The sequence below is a fragment of the Cebus imitator genome, unplaced genomic scaffold (assembly GCF_001604975.1).
Source record: "Cebus imitator isolate Cc_AM_T3 unplaced genomic scaffold, Cebus_imitator-1.0 Scaffold326, whole genome shotgun sequence".
Classification (NCBI taxonomy): Eukaryota; Metazoa; Chordata; class Mammalia; order Primates; family Cebidae; genus Cebus; species Cebus imitator.
The window spans coordinates 187891-209471 of NW_016107641.1; the positions used below are offsets into that span (position 1 = coordinate 187891).

Consider the following 21581-nt stretch of genomic DNA (forward strand, 5'->3'; position numbering starts at 1 on the left):
TGTGTGTGTGTGTGTGTGTGTGTGTGTGATTGTGATTGTTCCCTGGGAGAGTCCTGGAGGCATAGCGTTCTGAGCTGGGGTGAGTTGTCACATCCATAGTAATCAGGATTCTTTGGATGCAAACCGCAGTTACAGACTCTGGCCAACTTTGTCAAGAAGGAATTAATTAGAAGGTTATTGTGACAGGTAGATCACAGTGTCAGAAGGAGAACTGCAGAAATAAGCTCAAAAAAAGACCAGGATTGAGCTATTTGGAGAGTTCCAGTACCAGGCACACATAAGCAGCTTCTCAAGCTGAAACCGGGTTTGGTTAGGAAGGGTGCTGAGTAGCATAAACCAAGCCATCTGATGCCTGCTCTTGTCGTAGAGAGCACATACTCCTCCCTTCCTGCCAGCTGGTTTAAGAACCGGGGTCAAAGGGGGACCATCCTGCTCTTCCTGAGATACCCTGTGGGGGCTACAGAGATAGATCAGACACAGGCTCTCTCTCCGCAGGGGCCAGCAGTCCAGTGGGTGGTAGGGGTGACACTGATCCTGGCCAGGCAGGCTGCTGAAGGTGTTCTCTGTGCCCTGAGTCTCAGCATGGCAGCCCTGATGGTGTTTCGGTGTGAGAAGGTCACAGATGCAGCTCAGTCATTTTTCTTTCTGGGCTGCTTCTTGAGGGTCATCTGAAGTCTGCACACAAGGGCAGAGCTGCAATCTCTGGAGGGAAATAGCAGTGTGTTATAATTTCCACTGGAGGCCATCTAGAATCTCAGGTCTCTGACTGTGAGTTTGGCCACGGGCTCCAGAAGTGTGGATGGAACCTCTGTAGGTGTCTGCGCTGGAAACCAGCAAGGACCCTGAGGCTTGAGTGCTCATTCTGCTGGACCTGATGGTCTGGAAGGCTGGGCATAGTGTGACTGCTTCAGCCCCTCCATCTGTGCTAGGGCTGGGGGAGAAGGAAGGTGGGGTGGGGAGTTCTCTGACATTGCATGGTATTCACAATATAGCAGCCGTGGACAAGACAACAGTTTCAGTTTAATCTATATTATTGACAATTTTTCCCATTGCCTTCTTAAGTCCAGACAATGAACAAAACAACATAGCATTTCCATAAATGATCCCATTCTGGCTGATTTCCAGCCACTCGCCATATTGCTAGATGTGGCGTGAGGAGGAGTGGACCGTGGCAAGCCCCCACACCCACAGGTGGAGCAGCGTCTACAGCGTAGGGAAGAGGAACATGTCGTAGAATGACTAGGATGTGATGAGTTCTGAGTATGTGTTGCCTTTGTTTTTAATAGAATTTCTTTGAATGTAAGTTTGTATAATTTAGTTTTGAATAATGTCTGAGTTAAAACAGCTAACTCAGAACATTCCTGATCATCTCACAAGCCGCCGCGAGCTGGCTCCAAGACACCAGTGGCCACATGTCAAGAAAATCAAGTGGCAAGCGGAGAGGAAAACCTTCAGACAGAGTTGCCTGCTGAGTCCTCTCAGTTTCCTCACCAGGTGAGCTTTGTCAGGTGCCGCAGTAACAGATGCTGTCATTGGTTCAATCAACAACTGTTTCTAACCCATCTCACTTGGCTTTCCTGCACTGCAGAGGTTGGAAAGCTAAATCCATGTTTCCCAGACTCCTTTGCAGCCAGGGTGCAGGCCTTTGACATAGATCCCCCCAAGCAGCCAGGTGCATCATCCAGCCCTGGATGTGCAGGCGAGTCCTGTGAGCTGAAGTCTTTGGCAGGCAGGTGACATCTTCTGTCAGTCACAGTGGCAGGGACATCTGGTCTTGTGGGGTGGCTGTAGTGGAGTTTGTAGGAGTTTGGTCTCTTGTGATGGGTGCTGATTCCAGGAGGGTTTCTACAAGACAGTGCCAGGGCGTGGTTAGGCTTTTTTCTGGCTATCCTGACCCTTGGAGAGCACCAAAGCTTGGTCTCTGGCTCTCACAGAGATTTAATGAGCTGAGTAATACCCTTTACTCAGTTTCTTACTGTTTAAACTACCTGGGTAGAGGCTGCTGTCTGCAGTGAGGAAGCCCTGATTGCTGGAAACTAAGGGATGGGAGAAATCACTGTGGAGTGTCAAGGTATCCAGGGATCTGCTCCTGGGACCTATTAATTACCTCCTTTAGAAGGAGGTGGATTAGTCCTGTTTGTGTTTGAATATTCATGAACATTAGAAGAGCAACTTAGTCTGGGTATGGCTATGGCTGACAGAAGTATCAGGCTGTGGCACGGTTGATTATTAGATCTGCCATGGATCATTACTCTATATTTTGCCCATTAAGCTTGTCAGAGTAATGTCTAAAAAACCAGATTGATCACAAAAGATGCATCATAATGCCACATAAAAATATCACTTGGAGCCTTTTGGTATTAGGACCATAGAGGCCATGTGGTCCAGCCTGCTCCTTTTATAGCTGAGTGAGGACTTTGAAGGAGAGGGGCTTGCCCAAGGTCACCTAGAAACCTTGAAGCTGAGACTCTTACCTGAGTGTCTTAACTTTCGCCCACCGTGCACTGTTTCTCAGTCTCAGTCAGCAAGCTTTCCTTATTATTTTGCTTTGTCTTACGTCTAGGTTTGATTTGGCAGCACGTTTTGACATCTGGTGAAGGCATGGGAATAACAGTGTAGGTGGGTGGAGCGCCTAAGAGCGGAATGTTTGCTGTTTTCTCAGGGTGCACTGGGCAAGGCCTCTGGGCTGTCCTTCCTCACCACCCTCCCTGCAATTATTCAGTTAAGAAAGTGGCACATTTTGTATCTTTGAGAATGCAGGTATTTTAGTCATGAGGGTGATGCCCCATCTATGGAAGACTTTGCATCTCTCCATTGTGAGCTTGGAGAACGTGCCCCAGCAGCTTCTGTGCAATCATTGATTCTTTTGTTTACCTCTACATGACCTTCATTTTGTTCCTGTCCCTTGGCCACAAAGAAAGAATTGTACGTTCCTGAGGCACTGACATAGGCCGGGCGAGGTGGGAGCCTCTTTCTGGATATTTTTATCCTTTTAAATGCATTATTTTCCCGCTTATTTACATGATTGCCCAGTATTCAGAGAAGTTACATTACACACCTGAAGCTCCATAATAAATCTGTGGATGTGAGATTCGAACCCATGTCTTTCCCATTCTACTTTTTGTGCCTTTCTGTTTTATTTTGCTTCTTGGTATTTCTATGTATTATTAATAGTCTAAAGCTTGGAAGTAGATGCAATAGCCATTAGAGTAAAGCAAATACAGTAGTGTGCTCTCTGAAGGATAACAGGAAGATTTTTGTTGTAATTGCTGTTTTGAATTTTCTTTTAAGAATGTTGCCGAGGTAGTAAAACAGAGGGAAAAACCAGCAATGGTCACTGTGTCTAACTTTTGTCACATGCGTGGACCTAATTTCTTCTTTGCCAAGCAACAGAGGCTTTCTTTTTGAGATGGTGTGAGGGTGGCTGAGTTTAGCATGCTTGCTGGGGTTGGGAAAATCTGGTGTGGTGGGGGTCAGTGGCCCCATGACACGCCACGGCAGAGTAAGCCACGGAGCTCAGTCTGCCATATATGTGGTCTCCTCCCTTCCTCACATCTGTGTCAACACCAGGCAAGAGGTGCCTAATTCCAGTGGGGATGAAGCAGTCTCTGCCCATCCCTCTCCTCCATCAAGAGCTCTGGACACACGTGAGGTTGAACCCCCAGATGGCGGCTGCCCAGGGAGTGTGTCCACCTCTCACTTAGGCCAGGCGCGTGGCAGCTCACTGCGGCAGGCGTTCTGTGGGCAAGGTCAGTGCTTTCCTGATGTCTTTAATATTTTTCCTTATTTGGCCTAGTCTGAGACCAGGACTTTCCCCTGCTTGTGACCTCTGACTTCATTTGCAAAGTTTTCTCATGCAGTTTCTGAAATTTTCAAGACAGAGAGCACTGGAGGAGTTTGGGGCTAGATGGAGATAGAAGGTTTAGAGCTAGGAATCTTTATGCATTTTCTCCTTCTCTTTATTTCTTTTTCTTGACTTAAGCTTCACATTGGGCTCTGTCTTCCCCATGCTCAGAAAGCAGAGGAGGCTTGAGCTTCCAGCAAAGACCTTACCACATGTTACTGGTGACAGGCTGGCACATGAAAGGGGCGGGTGGGAAGGGTGTCCCCCCACTGAGCATCGCTATGGCTGAGTTCTGCATGCTTGCTGGGGTTGGGAAAATCTGGTGTGGTGGGGGTCAGTGGCCCCGTGACATGCCAAGGCAGAGTAAGCCACGGAGCTCAGTCTGCCAAATTCCTAGCATCACTGGCTCTGTTCTCAGCCAGTTGCCCAAGGGTGCCTTTTGTCCCCACATCTCATTACCATGTTCTCTTCCTGCATCCAAGCACAGGCAGGACCAGGGCTACTGTTTCGGGACTGAGTCCCACCCTAGTGTTTTCTCTGGGCCTCCACAGGGGATCTTCCTGCTCTGAATTCCGCATGCATCCTCCAGGCCACGCTGTAGGCCACACTGCACACTCACCCTACCTCCACCCGTTTCTAACTACTTAGAGTTCAATCAGTGTGAGAGTCACCAGTCTTATGTAGGCTGGAGCCTGGCACATAGTAGGTGCTTTGTGCATGTTTATCGAGTGAATGAATGAACAGGAAATGAAATGCACTTTGCCTAAAAGCTGATCTGATCTGATCTAAGTACCCAGGCATTTCACCCTTCTTCCAAAGCTCTCCTTTTGTTCCTGTGGCCTGGGAAATGCTCAGTTCCAGGCTTGGCACAGGTGAGGTCTCTCTAGGTGGCGTGAAACAGACCATGAAGCCCCCATGAGAAATAGCCCACCCACTAGACAGGCCCCTCCACTCCCAGGATACTCCAGCCAGAGCACTCCAGCATGGGGGCTAGGACTCCTCTTTTCCGAGGGAGAGTAGACAGTGGGAGGAATTCAACTCAGAATTATTTCCTGGAGTGGTTAGGAAAGTAGCATCTCTGAAGTCACAGAGGCTTCACTGTGAGAATCCCTTACAGAATTCTGACCCTGACCAAGCAGAAAAGGGCACTGCCCCCTTTAAAACAATTAACTTCTGAACAAAACAACATGCTAAAATAAAACCAGAATAGTTTGAAAATATTGGAAAGTTGAGAGAAATCCCCCCAATTCCATCATACTAGCATCACGATAGTATATAGTATAGTACATATATGGCGTATTATATGGTATATTATGTATACATACTGTGTATACTGTATGTTATATAGTACATGTATGTAGTATAAATTATTTTTCACATATATGTTGCTTTGGTATATTTTCTTTCATGTTTTTGTTGATTTGGTAGATAGAGTTGTTTTCCTGTTTTGTTTTACAACATATTTATATTGAACACTAACATTGTATTATAAGTTTTTCCCCCCATACTATGACATGGTCTTTATGGCCACACTTAAAAAATGAATCATTTATTTCTGAAAACAGTCAAGTCCATTTTATTCCGGCTTCTGGGTCCCGCCCCTCCCCAGGCACTCGCCCACTGCAGAACTGCCTTAGGCTCAGTTCCGCAGAGAGCCCTCAGGTTCTCCACACCACAGGCCCCATGCAAGCTTTTTCTGAATCCTGGGCAGCCCCTCTGGGTCTTCAGGGCTCGGTTGGGATGCCACCATTGCTGTATGCAACACTGGCACATGTGCAGGTCCCTGTGCTCGGTACAGCCAAACTCACGACTGCCTCATCACCACTGTCACTACAGCACCTCACATAGGGCCCGCATGCTGGATGCTCTCAGCGCGTGCTTATTGAATGAATGGAAGGGCGAATCACGAGAAATGACCTGGTGGTCGTTTTCCGTGCTTCCTCCCGGGGTTTTTCCTTTGATGTATGCACCTTGCGTGTGTGTGCATAGAATAGACAACACCAAATCTATAGTCTTATTGTCCTTTTGCCTCCTTAGCATTCAATCATAAGCACAGCAAGCATCACTGTCCAAGGCTGTACTGTGCTTCGTCTTGCGTCTGCATCCTGCCTTGTTCGCCATGTCTCTGGAGTTACGCATCTACTTGCATGTTGCTTTCACCACTATAAACCATACTTCATTTCCTTCTCCTGTTAGGCAGATCTGACCCCTCAGCCTGCCTCTTCCAGCCATGATCAGACTGTTGTTAGTTCAGCACCTGAGGCAGGGTACTTTAAGAGTTCTGAGCCCTTTTGTGACCCCCACCCTTAAGGTGACTCTCAGCACCCATCGGCCAATCAGCCGTATTCGTAGTGAGTTCCTATGGCTGGTGGGCTATTTCCCTAAGGAAAAGCTGGGTGGGTTCTCACTGGGGTTGGACCTAGGGCAAAGGGGAGATGAGGGAATGGGAGAGGCTGGATGCCCTTGGTGGGGCTTCCCGGTTTGATCTTACATCAGAGTTGGAAAGCAAAGCATGCCCTTCTGCCGCAGCTAGCAGTTTCCCCAGCTGCGCCTGAGCTGTGAACTGGGCAGGGGCCAAGTGCCCGCTGAGGAGCACAGGGTAGGAGAAGGAGGCAGAGATGCTCCGAGGCAGTCTGCGGTGGGCTCCTCCCCTTCTCACCATGCAGCTGTCTCCTCCCTTGGCCCTGTGAGAGCATGGGGGGCTCACATTCTCCTCTCTGTGCAGGAGCAGGGCATGGGCCACACTCTAGGAGAATAAAGTTGACTTCTTTTATCAGGACAGGACAGCTGCTGTCCTGTGCCTCATTCGTTCATTCAGCAAAGGCTTCCTGAGCTCCTGTCCTATTGCAGGCATGACTAAATGCTGCAGATGTGAAGGTGAATTGACATATTTGGGTTCTTAGACTTTGCCTTCTAGCAGACCCCAAACAAGTAAATATAATGTTGCGTGTGGCACATGCAGGCGTTTGGTGCCTGGGACAGTGGTGGTATGGAGGAGGGAATGTTGTCTGTGTCTGAGAGCACTGGGGAGGCCTCAAGGGGAGGCTGTGCCTGAGCTGCATTTTGGAATGAGTTCACAGGTCCAATGGGAATGACACTGTTCACATGTACTTGGGTGTCGGGAGAAGAGTGGGGACACATGGCTCTCACAAACAAGAAGAGTGACTCTGAGAAAATTGGAGACTATGCAGAAGCTGACAGGGAATGTGATGTGGACAAAGGGGCCGCCATGCCAGGAGGCAGGTCTGGTAGCCTGAGGAGTGATGGGTTGACGTTAGGGCCAGGACAGAGAGGGCTGTGTGAGGAACAAAGACCATGAAGTCCATGGTCCTCCAACGCTGTGACCCTGATGCTGCCGCCTCCCTCTGTCCTCAATGCTCGGCCAGGGCCAGAGGAAGCTCGAGCATGGAGCAGGGCTGCCTGTTCACTTACAGTCCTAACCCTTCACACTTTCAGTGCTAACCCCTGCATCATGTGGAGCAGGGGCTTCCACATGAAGGAGTCTACTTGTTGACAGATGACCCAGAAACTTCTAATGACCCAGAAACTTCTGGAGGGTCCCCAAGTCCCTAATGCAGCCCCCAGAGCAGGCTCTTTCCCTTCCCCTCTAGATGCTCTGTTTCATGCCTGGTTAATGCCCGGGAACTACTTCTGCCAGGGGAATCCTATGTTTCTCTCTACTGGGCTATAGGGGAAGCTGCCCATGGGCATTTTCAGCAAAGACCCCTGTCCTCACTCTGCCTCTGGGAGGTGGGCCCTGGAGGACGGTGCCATCCACACTCCTTGTCTTCTCAGAGGCAGTGCAGTTAGCACACCCATCCTACAGACAGTGGAGGAGGCCTGAGCATCAGGGTCCTGTCTGATGCCAGCTTATGGTGTGCTGTGCCTGACTGCCAAATGCCCGTCTCACTGCTTGTTCTTTCCTCTCTCCGCAGGGCCCCGTGGCGGTGTGTCCAGCCCAGTGTCACAGGAAGTTCTCCCATCTCATGGTTCCTTGTTGGGCCAAGCCCTCCAGAACTCCAAACTCCTGAAGACTGATGGCTGCCAGAGCAGCCACCTTGCTCATCCTGTGGCCCTGGCCCTGCTGATCACTATGGCAGGGAAGGGGGCCCCATGGAGCCCATTGGCTGAAAACAGGTGGCAATTTAACGAACCTGAGTTGGGCCAGGGCCACAAGCCAGTGCTGCTGGAGAAGACGAACTGCCTGGGCCCTGAGGCCGCTGTGGGCAGGGCGGGCCGGGATGTGGGCAGTGCAGAGCCGGCACTGTTGGCAGCCCCAGGCAGGCCCCGATCCGGCCAGCCACTGCCCCCGAAGGCACATGGGGAGCAGAGGCAGAGCGCCTTCACAGAGCTGCCGAGGATGAAGGACCAGTGCGGGGATGCTCAAGCCCAGGAGAGGGATCATGATGACCCTACAGGTCAGCCTGGCACCCTGCACCTGGCCCAGGCTGTCCCCAGAGACCCGGCTGGCAGCACAGTCTTCTCTGTGTGGCCCAGCAGAGTACGAGGTGAGCAGAGAAGCGCCTTTAGCAAACCAACCAAGAGACCTGCAGAGAGGCCGGCACCAACCCCAGTCTTCCCTGCAGGGGAGTCTGCAGACACCCTGGGGGAGCTGTCTGGACTCTTCAACACGGCAGACCTCCCTTGTTGGGGTCGACTTTCAACTCCCAAGCTTTTGGTTGGTGATTTCTGGAACTTGCAAACATTGCCACAGAATGCTCCACTCTGCAGTGCTTTCCTGGGTGCCCCCACACTGTGGCTCGAGCACACCCGGGCCCAGGGGCCCCCACCTTCATCATCCTCCACCATTTCGTGGGCCCTCCTGCCACCTACCCTCACTTCCCTGGGCTTGTCCACCCAGAACTGGTGTGCAAAGTGCAACCTCTCCTTCCGCCTGACGTCCGATCTGGTCTTCCACATGCGGTCCCACCACAAAAAGGAGTATGCGGGGCCTGACCCACATTCTCAGAAGAGGAGAGAAGAGGCCCTTGCCTGCCCTGTGTGCCAGGAGCACTTCCGGGAGCGCCACCACCTCTCCCGGCACATGACTTCTCACAGCTAGCAGGTGGCCACGGAGTGACCTGCTGCATGCGTCAGCCAGCCTTTGTCAGAAGGGGCTCCCTGGGCTTGCCTTGAGGGGGCTGTCACGGTCCTCTGCGGAGTTGCTGCGTTTGGCATCCATAGATGAACAGTTCAGGCATAATTTGAAAAAGCCGCACCTGAATGATGTGTTTTAAAGGAAATGAAGTCCTGAAATAAAGTGATGGGCTTGGCAAATCCAGGGCAGAGGCCCTAACAGGCAGAGAGTGGGGGCAACTCTGGTGTACATGATGGGCTTTGGAGGCACAAAAGCCCGGATTTGAATCTGGGCTCTTTTCCGTACTAGCTGTGACCTTGCACAAAGACCTGCTGAGCCCCTATTTTCTCATCTGTGAAACGGAGATGACAGCTCTGTGTCTTAGGCTGGCATCTGGGTCACATGAACGATGTGTGCAAAGTGGCCGGCATTCTGCCTGCAGACCCTGAGTGCTGAGTCAGCAAGGTTTGTGATGGTGTCTATACTAGTCAGCTATTGTTATTAACAAGACCTCCATGGCAGACAAGCTAAAGTGGGTCTGTGGGTTGACTCAGGCTAAGCTGAGCTTGGCTGGGCTTGGCAGCAGGTCTCACATTTGATCATGTCATGTCCTTTTGCTTCTTTGGCTGAAGGGCTACCCAGAGAAAGACTGCATCTCTTGCAGTTATGCCAGGAACATAAGAGGGTGAGTCTAATAAGCACACCTCAAGCCTCTGCTTGGGTCACATTGCCAGCGTCCTCTCAGCCCATGCAAGTGGCAGGGTTAGGCCCAATACTGAGGAGTGGAAAAGCGCAGGCTGCCCTTGGTGAAGCTGTGGCAAGGGATTGAGCATCCATTCCCTCCACAGGAGGGTGAGGAATTGGGACCGGTAATTTTGCCCGCCACCTGGTCTATCGTTCTTCACATTGTGAATATACAAATAGGGGGAAATAGAACCCCCTCCCCACCACCTACACACATGCCCTATTACCTTCCAAGAATAGGGCATGTGGAAAAACTCAGCTTCCAGATCGTGATGCTGGGGAGCATTCCAGGTACCATGTATTATCTACTGTGTTTCAGTCAGTAGCTGCTGTAGGTACCCATGTCGGCCCTTGTGCCTAAGGATGTGTGGGGCCCAGGCCATACTCTTTGACATTGCACAGGTCAGTCTGATGAAAGCCCTTTGTGGGGAGTTTCTGAGCCGGTGTCGTTTTTGCACTGGTTTCCACCTCACTGTCAGGTTTTGGTCTTTTGATGTGCGGTATCCAGCCCTCCAATGGGGCCCCCAGCGCAGAGCTCAGGCTTGTGGCTGGGAAGAAGCCGGAGTGAGAGGGTGGGGATCCCAGCCAGCCTCCCAGACTGCTCCTCTTCTCCCGCTCTCCTCTGTCCACCCTTCCAGGCAGCAGCACTTCCTCCTGGCTGCTCTGGTGTCCTCGCTGCCTCCACTCCTGCCGCTCACCACACACCCATCCATTGTCCACACGCACACAACCAGATCATCTTCTGAAAGTGTAAGATGATGACTCCAACCTCGTGGCTGTCCTTCACACTTACAGCCCTAACCCCGGCAGGACCTGCCAGCTGCTTTACAAACAAGTCCCTGCCGATGTTAATTGCAAGCACTCATTTGACTCTCCCTGTGTGCCAGGCAATAGCATAAGCACTGGAAGAATACAGATGATATAGTGAGTCCTACAACAGCCCTGGGAGGCAAGAGCTGTTTCCTTTCCATTTCGACAATGAGTCAATTGCAGATAATGCTATATCACTTCTGGTGTTTCTGATACTCCCCTCTATACCTACTACCTTCACCGGCTGAGCTTGGCCTTAGGAGGCCCATAGGTGGCAGAGGGCAGAGGGGACTCCACTATACCACCTCGCTGCTGTTCTGCTGTCTGCTCCTGTGTTCTGACCGCAGCTCTCGTGCCGTTTCTCAAGGCTGGGCTTCGTTCAGCATTTGCTGTCCAGCTCCTGTTGGTGCTGCTCCCACTGTGGTTCCACAGGGCTGCTTCTCTCAGGTCAGCTCCTTAGAGAGGCCTCCCAGATTCCCCATAAAGCAGCCCTGCAGCCTCGTGTCCCTGTGGCTTCCTTCACAGCACGTCTCACCGTCTGCAAACATCTTTATGTTTGTCGTTTTGTTGATTTGCTGCATCCACACTGTCAGCTCCTTGGGAGTAGAGACTGGTTTGTTTACTGTGCATCCTCAGTGCCCAGAACAGGGCATTGCATATTGTCAGTGCATAATAAATACTGTGGAAATAATGTCTGTGTGAGAAGCTGGGTCTGAATATGTGTGTATTCTTCCTTTGGCTGTGGAGGGTGCCGGGGGGCTGCCGTGCAGCTGGAATGCTCCACATGTGCTAAGCTTCCTTCACTCATCCTGTCTCCCTCGCCTGGCAAAGGATTGAGTGAGTGGGTCCATTTCCATTCATTTATTCAGCATCTCTGGCTCAGCCTCAAAGACAAGTATATGCTGGTGATTTTGTGATGCAGGCAGCAGAGCAGTGGCTGGTGAGAAAGTCAAGTCCAGAGGCTGCAAATGTGTCAGGGTGTGAGGAGGAGGAAATGGAGGGGCAGGGGGAGGAGGGCCTCACAGGAGAGTGGTTTGGATAAAGAATACTGAGTGCTTGGCTTGGAGAGGCACTGGGGATGCTCTCCAGCTGCAGTGCGGAGCGTGGTCTGGAGGAGGGAGCCTGACCTTCTGAGCTCATTGTCTTCCACATCTAGAAAAGGGCAGAGTGCTCCCTGCAGGTGCCAATGAAGCATCTTCATTCTCACAGGACACTGGGAGGTCCCTTGATGACTGAGAAAAGACAAGGAAAGCTCAGCCTTGCCAGCCCCTTTAGGTGCTATGTTGGGGTGTAATCTACACACCGAGAGGCTGAGCACAGAAGGCAGGTAAAGCTATGAGAGCCTCCCACTGTGCTGTCCCGGGTGAGGCAGGAAGGGGCAACTCAGGGTCTTGGCATGAGGCCCCACACTATGAATTTGACAGGCAGCAGCCGGGAGGCAGATTGTCTTTAATAATTCCCACTGTACTGCAGATGACGTTAAGCTCCAAGAGGTCAAGGACGCTCCTAAGACCATAGGCTCAGGAGCAGCTGTGCCAGAATAAGACTCTAGGACCCCAGACTGAGCTCATGTCCTTTTCAGCCTGCCACCTGTCTGCTCAGCCCAGTGTGGTCACGTGGCACTGTAGATGGTTCAGGAACTGGGACAGCAGCAGGTGTAGCCTCCCTGTCTCAAATTTCAATTCACACCTGCTGCTTGTGAATACACACACTTTCCTATCGCCTTCTCTCCAGCACTTTCACTATCTTGCACACTAAGACTTTCACTGATTTATCTTATTTACCCTGTCTCCTGTCACTAGAATGTAAGCTCTGTGAGGGATTTTTGCTGGGTTTTTTACCTGCAGTGTTGCTGGTGTCCAGAGAAATGTAGGCACATAGTAGGTGTTCAACAGACATTTGTTGAATGAATAAATGAATAAATAAATGAATGAATGGGTGAGATGCCTGGTTTTGACCTGGCTCTTGCCACATCTCAAATCAGCTTCTCGGGAGAATTTTAGGGTCTATCAAACGCCGTGCACAATTGTCCTTTTCTGGCTTCATGGATTGGTTTGTAATCCATTGTCTGTGAAATCTCTTTGAAAGGCAGAAATGTGCCAAGACATGATAGACACTTAGAACTGAAGGGACTTTAGATTTCTAGACCATCTCCTCACTGTATAATATTGGACTTTGAGGTCCGCAGACATGAGCTGATGTGCCCAGTGTTGCAGGGCAAGTGGTAGTGAGATCAAGGTTAGAACCACTGAGAGATCTGGACCTTGCCCCATCCACAATCCACGAGGAACCTCCGCTAGGCCAAGCAGCAGTTTCCATTGCACGTGAATAGAATGGCCTCACATGTAATTATTACTAACCCTGACCAGTTATACCATTCCCAAGCAGGATGGGCATTTAGGAAAATTTTTAAGTTATAAAAAACAACTATCTTCCTTCAACTCTGATTTTAAAGATAGAGTTAATTTTGGTAAAAATGGATGAAGATCCAAATTGCTTAAAGTCATTTAAATGGACAAGCTCAAAAGTGATTTATGGAAGTGATGGATGTACAGCTTGTTAATGTTGCAGCTCCCTCTCTCTCCCTGTGGTCCTGGTGAGATATGCACCCTGTCACTATTGAATTCCTAACCTGCCTCTCAAGCTCACAGAAGCTCCTCAATGCCCCACCTCAAGATTGTACCCTGTTACTTGGTGCCCCAGGGTGTCCCCTTACTGTTCTGGCTGGCTTTGCCTCTATCCTCTACTCTCCTAGGATCTAGGTCCATGGTGGCTTTCTGGCAAAGTTGTTGGAAGCCATGAGAATCAAAGGCACCGAGTGGATGAACAGGAAGCCTTAGCTGACCTCGAGGAACAGAGGAGGGAATTATCACCAGGCTGGGCTCCCAGAGTCTCTTTGGGAGTCATATCCTCTCTTAGCCCTTTTTCATTTCTGCTCTCCTGTATCTACTGGAGAGCAAACACATTAAATCATGGCTTTGCCCAACTCTCTCCACCACTGCTATGGTCTGAATGTTTGTGTCTCACAAAATTTATTTAAAATCCTAATCCCCAAGATAATGGGATTAGAAAGTGGGGCTTTTAAGAGGTTGGGATTAGTGCCCTTACAAAAGAGAGCCCCCTGGTTCAGCACAGTGGCTCATGCCCATAATCCTAGCACTTTGGGGGGCTGAGGTGGGAAGATCGCTCAAGGATAGGAGAGTGAGACCAGCCTGGACAACACAGTGAGACACCCCTCTCTACCAAAAAATACAAAAATTAGCTGAATATGGGGGTGTGTGTGCCTGTATTCCCAGCTACTCTGGAGGCTGAGGTGGGTGGGGTATGGAGGATGGTTACTTAAACTCAAGAGTTTAAGGCTGCAGTGAGCTATGATTGTGCCAACTGCATTCCAGCCTGAGCATCAGAGTGAGACCCTGTTTCTAAAACATAAATAAAAAATAAATCACAGAGAGCTAGTTCCCTGCTTCCACCATGTGAAAATGCAGTTGAAATTTGCATCTCCCAACTAGGAAGATGGCACCAAACACCAAAGCTGCTGGTGCCTTGATCTGGGACGTCCTCACCTCTAGGACTGTGAGCAATAAATTTCTCTTGTTTGTAAGTCACACAGTTTATGGTATTTTGTTGTAGAGGCCCAAATGGACTAGGCAGTCACCTTCTATATGCCAGTTAAGAGTTGGCATGTGATGTTTTCACAATATATCACATCAGCAGGTATGAATTTTACAATCCTGAGTATGAATTACCACATTCCTTAAATTCTCTATGTCTAATTGAATCAGCTCAGCACCCCATCCTGTGGTCCTGGTGAGATATGCACCCTGTCACTATTGAATTCCTAACCTGCCTCTCAAGCTCACAGAAGCTCCTCAATGCCCCACCTCAAGATTGTACCCTGTTACTTGGTGCCCCAGGGTGTCCCCTTACTGTTCTGGCTGGCTTTGCCTCTATCCTCTACTCTCCTAGGATCTAGGACCATGGTGGCTTTCTGGCAAAGGTGTTGGAAGCCATGAGAATCAAAGGCACCGAGTGGATGAGCAGGAAGCCTTGGCTGACCTCGAGGAACAGAGGAGGGAAGCTGTCTACAGTAGTTGGAAACATGGCAAATTCTGTCTTCATAAATTACCTCCCAGCGGCAGCCATTCAGTTCAGATTTACAAAAGTCCTCCACCAATATGCTAATGAGGCTAAACTAAGACATTCTGAATTCAGATTCATTTCGGTTCTCAATTTTAACAAAGGTCAAGTTTTCTTTCTGTTTTTAACTGGGAGAGAAATAAAACCACAACAAAAGTGGGCTCCTAGAAGCCAACTTCTTGCCATTTCCTGCATCTCTAGGCCAGGGATGCTAAGCTCAGATGCCTACTGAAGAAGGCGAATGAGTGGCTGGAGCTGCCTGGAAGTGGTGATGGTGGGGAGCGCAGGTGCCTGGGTGAAGACTGCGCAGCCAGGCTGGGTGCAGGCCTCGAGAAAGGCCAGAGTTCAGGTCTTTATATGAAATTCGTTGTCAGCTGACTGTGGTTTTGTAAACACTGATGGATGGCCTCAGTGGCAGGGATTCATGGCAGCATGTCAGTGGTGGCAATGGTGCAGGGATGCCACCAGCTGGTGACCCCTAACTCTTCTGCGCTCCCAGCTTTGGAACAGGCCAGTGCTGGGCCTGGCGTGTGTAACCTCAGCCATACCACCTTGTTCCTGTGAGCCTGGAGAGAGAGCCCTTTCCAGGGGGAAAGTCGGCCAGAGTAGCCCCCAGGCCAGGCTTTCATCCTCATTCCCTTGGAAAGTGATGGCGCCATCTGGACTCAGCAGGCCACCGCCTTCAGAGAAGGATTCACATACCTTTGTCATTTGCTTAATTTTGTTGTGGTTTAGAAGTCCTGTGGTAGGTCTACAGACTGCATAGCCAGATCAGAAACTCACAGAACAAGCCCTTTATTTGAAAAATAAACCACTCTCTAGCATGTGTTGGGTTGTGACGCTTCCTAGAAGTTTCAGAAACCTTTTGTTTTGTTTTTTGATTCTTTTTTCTTTTTTTTTTTTTTTGAGACAGAGTCTTGTTCTGTTGCCCAGGCTAGAGTGCAATGGCACGATCTCAGCTGACTGCAACTTCAGACTCCCAGTTTCAAGTGATTCTCTTGCCTCAGCCTTCCGAGTAGCTGGGATTACAGGCACCCGGCATCACACTCAGCTAATTTTTATATTTTTGCAGAGATGGGATTTCACCACGTTGGCCAGGCTGCTTTTGAACTCCTGACCTCAGGTGATCTGCTCACCTCAGCCTCCCAAAGTGCTGGGATTACAGGCATGAGCCACCATGCCCGGCCCAGAAATCGGTTTTGAAAGGGGGTTGGGGGGGCAGTGCCTGCAGGAAGGACGGGATGGGTTCTCTAACATTTTCTTTCCATCCATCTTGCCATCTCGTGTTTTCCTGAGGCAAGACGGAGGAAGTCTGTGTCGTCTGACCCCATTGCTATTCTAAGCTGCTTGGATTACGAGGCTATTTGTAGTGCCAGCTGCTCTGGTCAGCAAAGCAGAGAGGGTACCTAGGCCAGGTGGCAGCTAAATCCCAGAGGGAGCAGGAGGTGGGAGGTGAGTGCCCCTGGGCGGGGACCTTGGAGGTGGGTTTCCTGGCCCGGTGTGTGACCTGGCTTCATTGCTTTTTTTTCTGAGCCACATGGTCTCACTGCAGCACAGCTGTGTGGGTAGCCAGGTTCCTCTGGCACAGTCAGAGCCATCTACTGTGTGGGCCTGTGCAGGGCAGATGCAGGGGTGCAGGAAGAGGAGGGTGAGAGAGAAGAAGAGATGGGCTCCTTCCACAGTGCTTCAGCCCAGCCTGAAAGCAGGAGGCCTGCGGGCATCCCCACCTGGTCCCTTCGCATTCCCTCTGGATGAAGCATATCACTACAGTACTCCCTGGTCCTTCTTTCCCTGGAGGGGGTCACCACTTCTCCAGCAAGGACTTGGAGGTGAAGGTCACCTTTTCCTTCCTGTCCTTACAGAGCCTGGCAGAGGCATGGCTTGTTGCTGACCAAGAGCACTTGGACATGAGTCCCCAGCACCCAGAGTCACCACCCCCATCCTGCCCTGCAGCTCTGTGCTGTCAGTTTCTGGCGAGACTGCAAAGATGACCTTGAGTGGACTGTGCCCATGCCCTACCCCTGCTCTAAGATCTGGTCCACAGGTCTTCTCTGGTGCTGGGGAACAGGTCTGAGACTGCTCTGTTTCCACCACTTGCCCTGTGGCTGGCCTGGCAACCTCAAGATCTGCTTCTGCAGGGGACAGAAAGGCAGGAAGAGATGGGCCCAGTATACCTTGAGTTCCTTTCTCCACCCAATGACCCTGTGGCTTGGCTGCCCAGAGTGTGACCTGGGCTTCGATGGTGAACAATAGGGAAGCTCCTAAGCCTGTCTTGCCCCAGAGAGCCAGCTTTGAGTCCCTGTCAGGGCCTTTATAATCCATTTGTTACACATGCTGTCACAGCAGGGCTCAGCTGACTTGTGGGAGCACTCCAGCACCCCTGGATGCCAACCCCTGCTTGGTCCTGGGTGACTTACCTCTCCACCACATCCGCAAGAAGGACAGATAAATATGACCTTCCAGAAGTGTCTCCATCACCTAACAATGCCCTTCCAGTGAAGATGAGCCCCTAGCTGCAGGCCAGGGCACAGAGATGGGGCAGGAGGCTGTGTCAGAGATGTAGGCACAAAGCTGGAGCCCTAAGACGAGGGAAAGAAGATGGCAGGCTGGGTGCAGAGCAGAGTGATGTTAACTCAGGTATCAATTTACCTTGGGTACTGACCACTGGTAGACACTGGGTGAGAGGTGTGGGGGGCAGAAAGGAGGGAGCCTGAGTGGAGGGAGCTGTGGCTGTGTGCAAGATGTGAGCTGGAGGCAAGCAGGGTTGGGCAGGGTGCAGACCACGAGCCTAGACCAGGGCATAGAGAGTTGAAGGGGTCCAGGGTTCATCTAAACAGAGACTTCTAGGCAGCTGTCAGCCATCTGGGTCTCCCACCAGAAAAGAGGGCTGATAGGATTTTGTTTTCCTTTTTCTTTTTCTCCAGTCTTGTGACTGCAAGCAGGTAACAGTGCAGGAAGGGTTGCATTTAGGAAGGCTGAGCCTGTGCTTTGCTATGCAGAGGACTTCCGCTCCTCTCTGTCTCAAACCCCCTTTCCAGATCAGGCCCAGCGCCTCTTCATGATATGGTGGAAGCAGAAGGATCTTTGGAACTGGACAGAGATGGGTTCAGATTCCACCTACCCTTTAACCAGCTACACCAGACTGTGCTGTTCATGAAAGAGCAATGAAGTCTTTGGTGGATGGAAGCAGGCAGGGATGTCATGAAGGAGCCGTGCCTAGTCCTGGGTGGGTGGGCTGGGGGACTTGGCTGGGCAGTGGGTAGGGACAATGGGTCACTCTGTCAGGACCACAGCCAAAGTCATACTAGGAAGCCCAGAAGCACCTCTTGAGGATGCTGCTGCTGTCCCTGCCAAGCACAGGGCACGGCTGTGCTGTCCCTGGACACTAGGTTTCTAGGAGACGGCCATTGCCCAGGCTCCCTGGCCACTTGCTTCAGACTAAACGTCTCGCACAGGAGCCTCTGGGTGACCAAGGCAGGGCCACATGCCCATGCCCTACTGCCAGAAGGGCTGGAAAAGTGGGCTTCCAGGGCGTTCAGCTTTGTGGTAGGGAAATTATGACAGCTAACATTGGCTGGGCACTGGATTAATTCACTTCATTCTTACAACCCCAAGTGCAGTATTATTTCTCCCATTAAACAGATGAAGAAACTGAGGCCCAGAGAGGTGAAGCAAATTGCTCAGAACCACTTAGCTGGGAAGTGGCTGGGCTGATTTCCCACCCAGGCAGGGCTGACATCCCTGTTTCCTATGGATTCCTACGGGCAGTGATTCTCTGAACATCCAAAGGTGCTGCAAATCTGGGTGGCCCAAAGGAGAACACAGGTCCACTGTGCTGGATGTGTGACCCTGGGTGAGCTGCAGAGCTTGCCTGCGTCTCAGCTGGCTCCTGAGTAGAAGATGAGAGTGGCTGGTCATGAAGCCGGCGTGAGGCTCAGAAGAGACACAGCCAGCGGATGTACATCACCAGCAGAAGGGCTGCGCCAGTCCTTTCCCTATTTAAGACCCGGGGATCTTTGCTACCTGCTGATCCCATAGCATCTAGCACCACATCTCAAACAAGATCAGTGGTCCATAGACGCCAGCAGGGTAGATCCGGAAGACCCAAATGATGTGAAAGAAAAACCCATGGAAAAAGGAAATTTAACAACCACGAGTGATCACCAAGTTATGGGTAATGGCTCAGTTATGTAATTTGTTTTATCATCTTTATTTTATATTTTGGAATAATGACAGCTGCATCTGAAAATAATAATATATGCACATTGTATAAAGAAGAAAGGTAAAAATACCAACCCAAATTCTACCACTTAGAAGGAACCTTTGTTAAAACTTAGCGGGTTATTGGAAAGACATATATATATAGGTATATATACATACACATATATATGTGTATATACGTGTGTGTGTGTGTGTGTGTGTGTGTGTGTGTGTGTGTGTGTGTACCTCCAGCTCTAGCGTAACCGAGCTCAGCAGGCCCCTTTGCTGCCCTGGGAACCTCAGGCCAGGCCATCTTTGGGAGTGCCCTTGGTGTGTGGCCCAGAGGCTCTGTCTGCCCTGGGGCTCTGCCTGCCCTGGGACTCTGCCTATGGGGCCCCTCTCTACAGGTGGCTCTGCAGGCCTGGGCTCCGCTTCGCTCTCAGCTGGTTTTGCTGGAGCAGCTCCTTGGCCTTGGCGAGAGCCTCTTCTGCAGGGACAACCACATGGGGTGTCACCCCCACCCCTTCCCAGGAGCTGCCATCTGAGGCCCCCACAGAACGGGCAGTGGGGATAGTGAGGTAGAGGTTGGTGTCATCCACGTGGTAGGTCTGCGGTGGCTGGCAGCCCCCGCTGGTCACCTCCCCGATGACCAGAGCCCGGCCCAGCCTCTTCATGATGTAGGTGAACTCCTCCGCCGTGCCAGCCGTCACACTGCTGGTCAGAATGACCATGCTCTTCTTGGAGCCATAGCGTTCACCTGGAAGACAGAAGGTCCTTCAGGATGGGGATCGGGCCAGGACCCTGGAGCACCTGACTTTTCTATCCTGCCTGGACCTGCAGTGAGGGAGGAGGCCCTGGGCTTTAGGTCTGTGTCCTTGTGTCTACTTGCGAGCCACTTGGCTCCTCTGAGCCTTGATTTCTGCATCTGTAACATGGGAACAAGAATGCATGCCCAGTCTCAAGGATTTCAGTGCTTGACAACTCCCAATGATGGCTCTTTTACGCCAGGTAATAGGAAAGGCTTGATCTAGTAAATACTTGACCTAGTCAATCCCCCCCTTTTTTTCCCTCTGGAAAATGGGCATAGTGACACATGCTTTGCAGAGATTCAGGATCATGCGCATAATGTCCAGACTAGGAAGCCATGTGCTCTCTCTTCATGAATAATGAGAACACCTAAACTGACCGGACCTCCTCGTTATGCTGGACTCAGAAAAGCCCAATTTGTGATGTCATAAGAACAGCCCTCCAGGACAGCGCCATCCAATAGGAATGTAAAGTGAGCCAGGATGCTGGCCATAGATGTCATTTTAGGTTCCCTAGCAGCCATGTTAAGCAAGCAAAAGGAACCCGTGGCATTAATTTTAATCATGTTTTGTTTAAGCCAATGTATCCAAAATACATTTATTTCAAAATATAATCAAATAAAATATGAATGAGGTATTTTCTTTTCTTTTTTCCATAATGTCTTCAAAATCTGGAATGCTCTTTACACCTCTAGCACATCTCAACTTGGGAGAGTCACATTTCAAATGTTTGGTGGCTGCAGGTGGCTTGTGGCTCTCATTTTGGACCTCGTAGTTCTGGGACCTCACGGTCTATATAACTGAGTCTATCTTTAACTTCCAGTCTTGAAGATTGATTTGAATTTAAAATTCACCTGATTCTGATTTGTATTTACGTTTTGTAATATTATCGTATGTATGTCCTAGAAGCTACAGCAAAATGCCTGTGCATTACAGAAGCATGGACGTGAAAATGGTGAGCTGTTCCTCTGGTCATAGGCACACCCCCATTGGTCTGTCCAGTCCTTTCTTGTTGGATAGGAGCACAGGATCCTTAGTTCTGCACACTGGGCAGGGAAGATAGATGGAGGCCATCCACCCTGGAATCAGGCTTTGAGAGTCATGGTTCTGTAAAGCTCAGGGCCAACTTTGCCCCTGTAGCCACTGCTCTGGGTCCACGGCAGGGAACAGAAGCCCCATCAGCATCAGGACCTTTCCAGGTAAGTGTGTGGCACTGCAGCTGAGAGTTCAAGTATGGTGAGCACAGGAAGTGCCCGCTGGGTTTGGTGAGGGGAGAGGAGAATCCTTCAAGTTATGCATTTGTCCTGCAGGCTGGTGATTTTGGTGCTAAGACTGGGGGAAATGTTGGTATTAGACAAGATAATATTCACATTTTGGCTTCCACTTATTAGCTGTGTGACCCTAGAAAAGATACTTGACCTAGTCAATCCTCACTTTTTTTTTCCCTCTAGAAAACGTGGGTAGTGATACATGCTTTGCAGGGATTCAGGATCATGAGCATCTAGTGCTTGGACTAGCACAAAGCCTTACATTCCAGTTACTATGACTTTTACCTACACCCAAGCTATCTTTCCCTGGTTTCCCAGAAGCTTCTAGAATGATGGCAGGAAAGGGAAGTCTTCTCCACATACCTACGACCTGGGTGTGTGTCCAGAGTTCATTGACGGAGTCGTCAGGCCGGCTGTAGATCTTGTCCAGCAGAACCGGAGGGCCTTCGTCAAAGAAGTAGGAGCACAAGATGGGGATGGAGGATGTGGGGCCACCGATGTTGAACCTGAGGGACGGGAAGTGGAGGCTCTTCAGGGGCTGAGCTCACAGTGAGGCTCTCTGTGCCCCTTGGGGAGACCGGGATATTTGTCCCATGGAGGGTTCTAATTCTTGGAAGAAGAATTCCGTAGGTTGGCATTTTCCAGAGTATTTCCAAGAGTTCTAGCCTCTTGGAATATGTTTTCAAATATGT

The 21581-nt window shown here is 50.5% G+C and overlaps 2 protein-coding genes across 2 annotated transcripts in view; one reads left to right on the top strand and one right to left on the bottom strand.

Annotated features, from left to right (window-relative positions):
- Positions 1 to 11166, top strand: part of ZNF488 (zinc finger protein 488) — an 18761-nt gene extending 7595 nt beyond the window's left edge. Inside the window, exon 2 of the mRNA XM_017504646.2 lies at positions 7780 to 11166. Within this exon, the coding sequence (XP_017360135.2) occupies positions 7938 to 8906 (969 nt within the window). The 5' untranslated portion in view covers positions 7780 to 7937 and the 3' untranslated portion in view covers positions 8907 to 11166. The remainder of the gene's footprint in view (positions 1 to 7779) is intronic.
- Positions 11167 to 18917: 7751 nt separating this feature from the next.
- The window catches only part of RBP3 (retinol binding protein 3), a 9545-nt gene continuing 6881 nt past the window's right edge, over positions 18918 to 21581 (bottom strand). Inside the window, exons 3-4 of the mRNA XM_017504716.2 lie at positions 21253 to 21395; positions 18918 to 19572 (exon numbers count right to left, since the gene is read on the bottom strand). Coding sequence (XP_017360205.1) covers positions 19217 to 19572; positions 21253 to 21395 — 499 coding nt within the window. The 3' untranslated portion in view covers positions 18918 to 19216. The remainder of the gene's footprint in view (positions 19573 to 21252; positions 21396 to 21581) is intronic.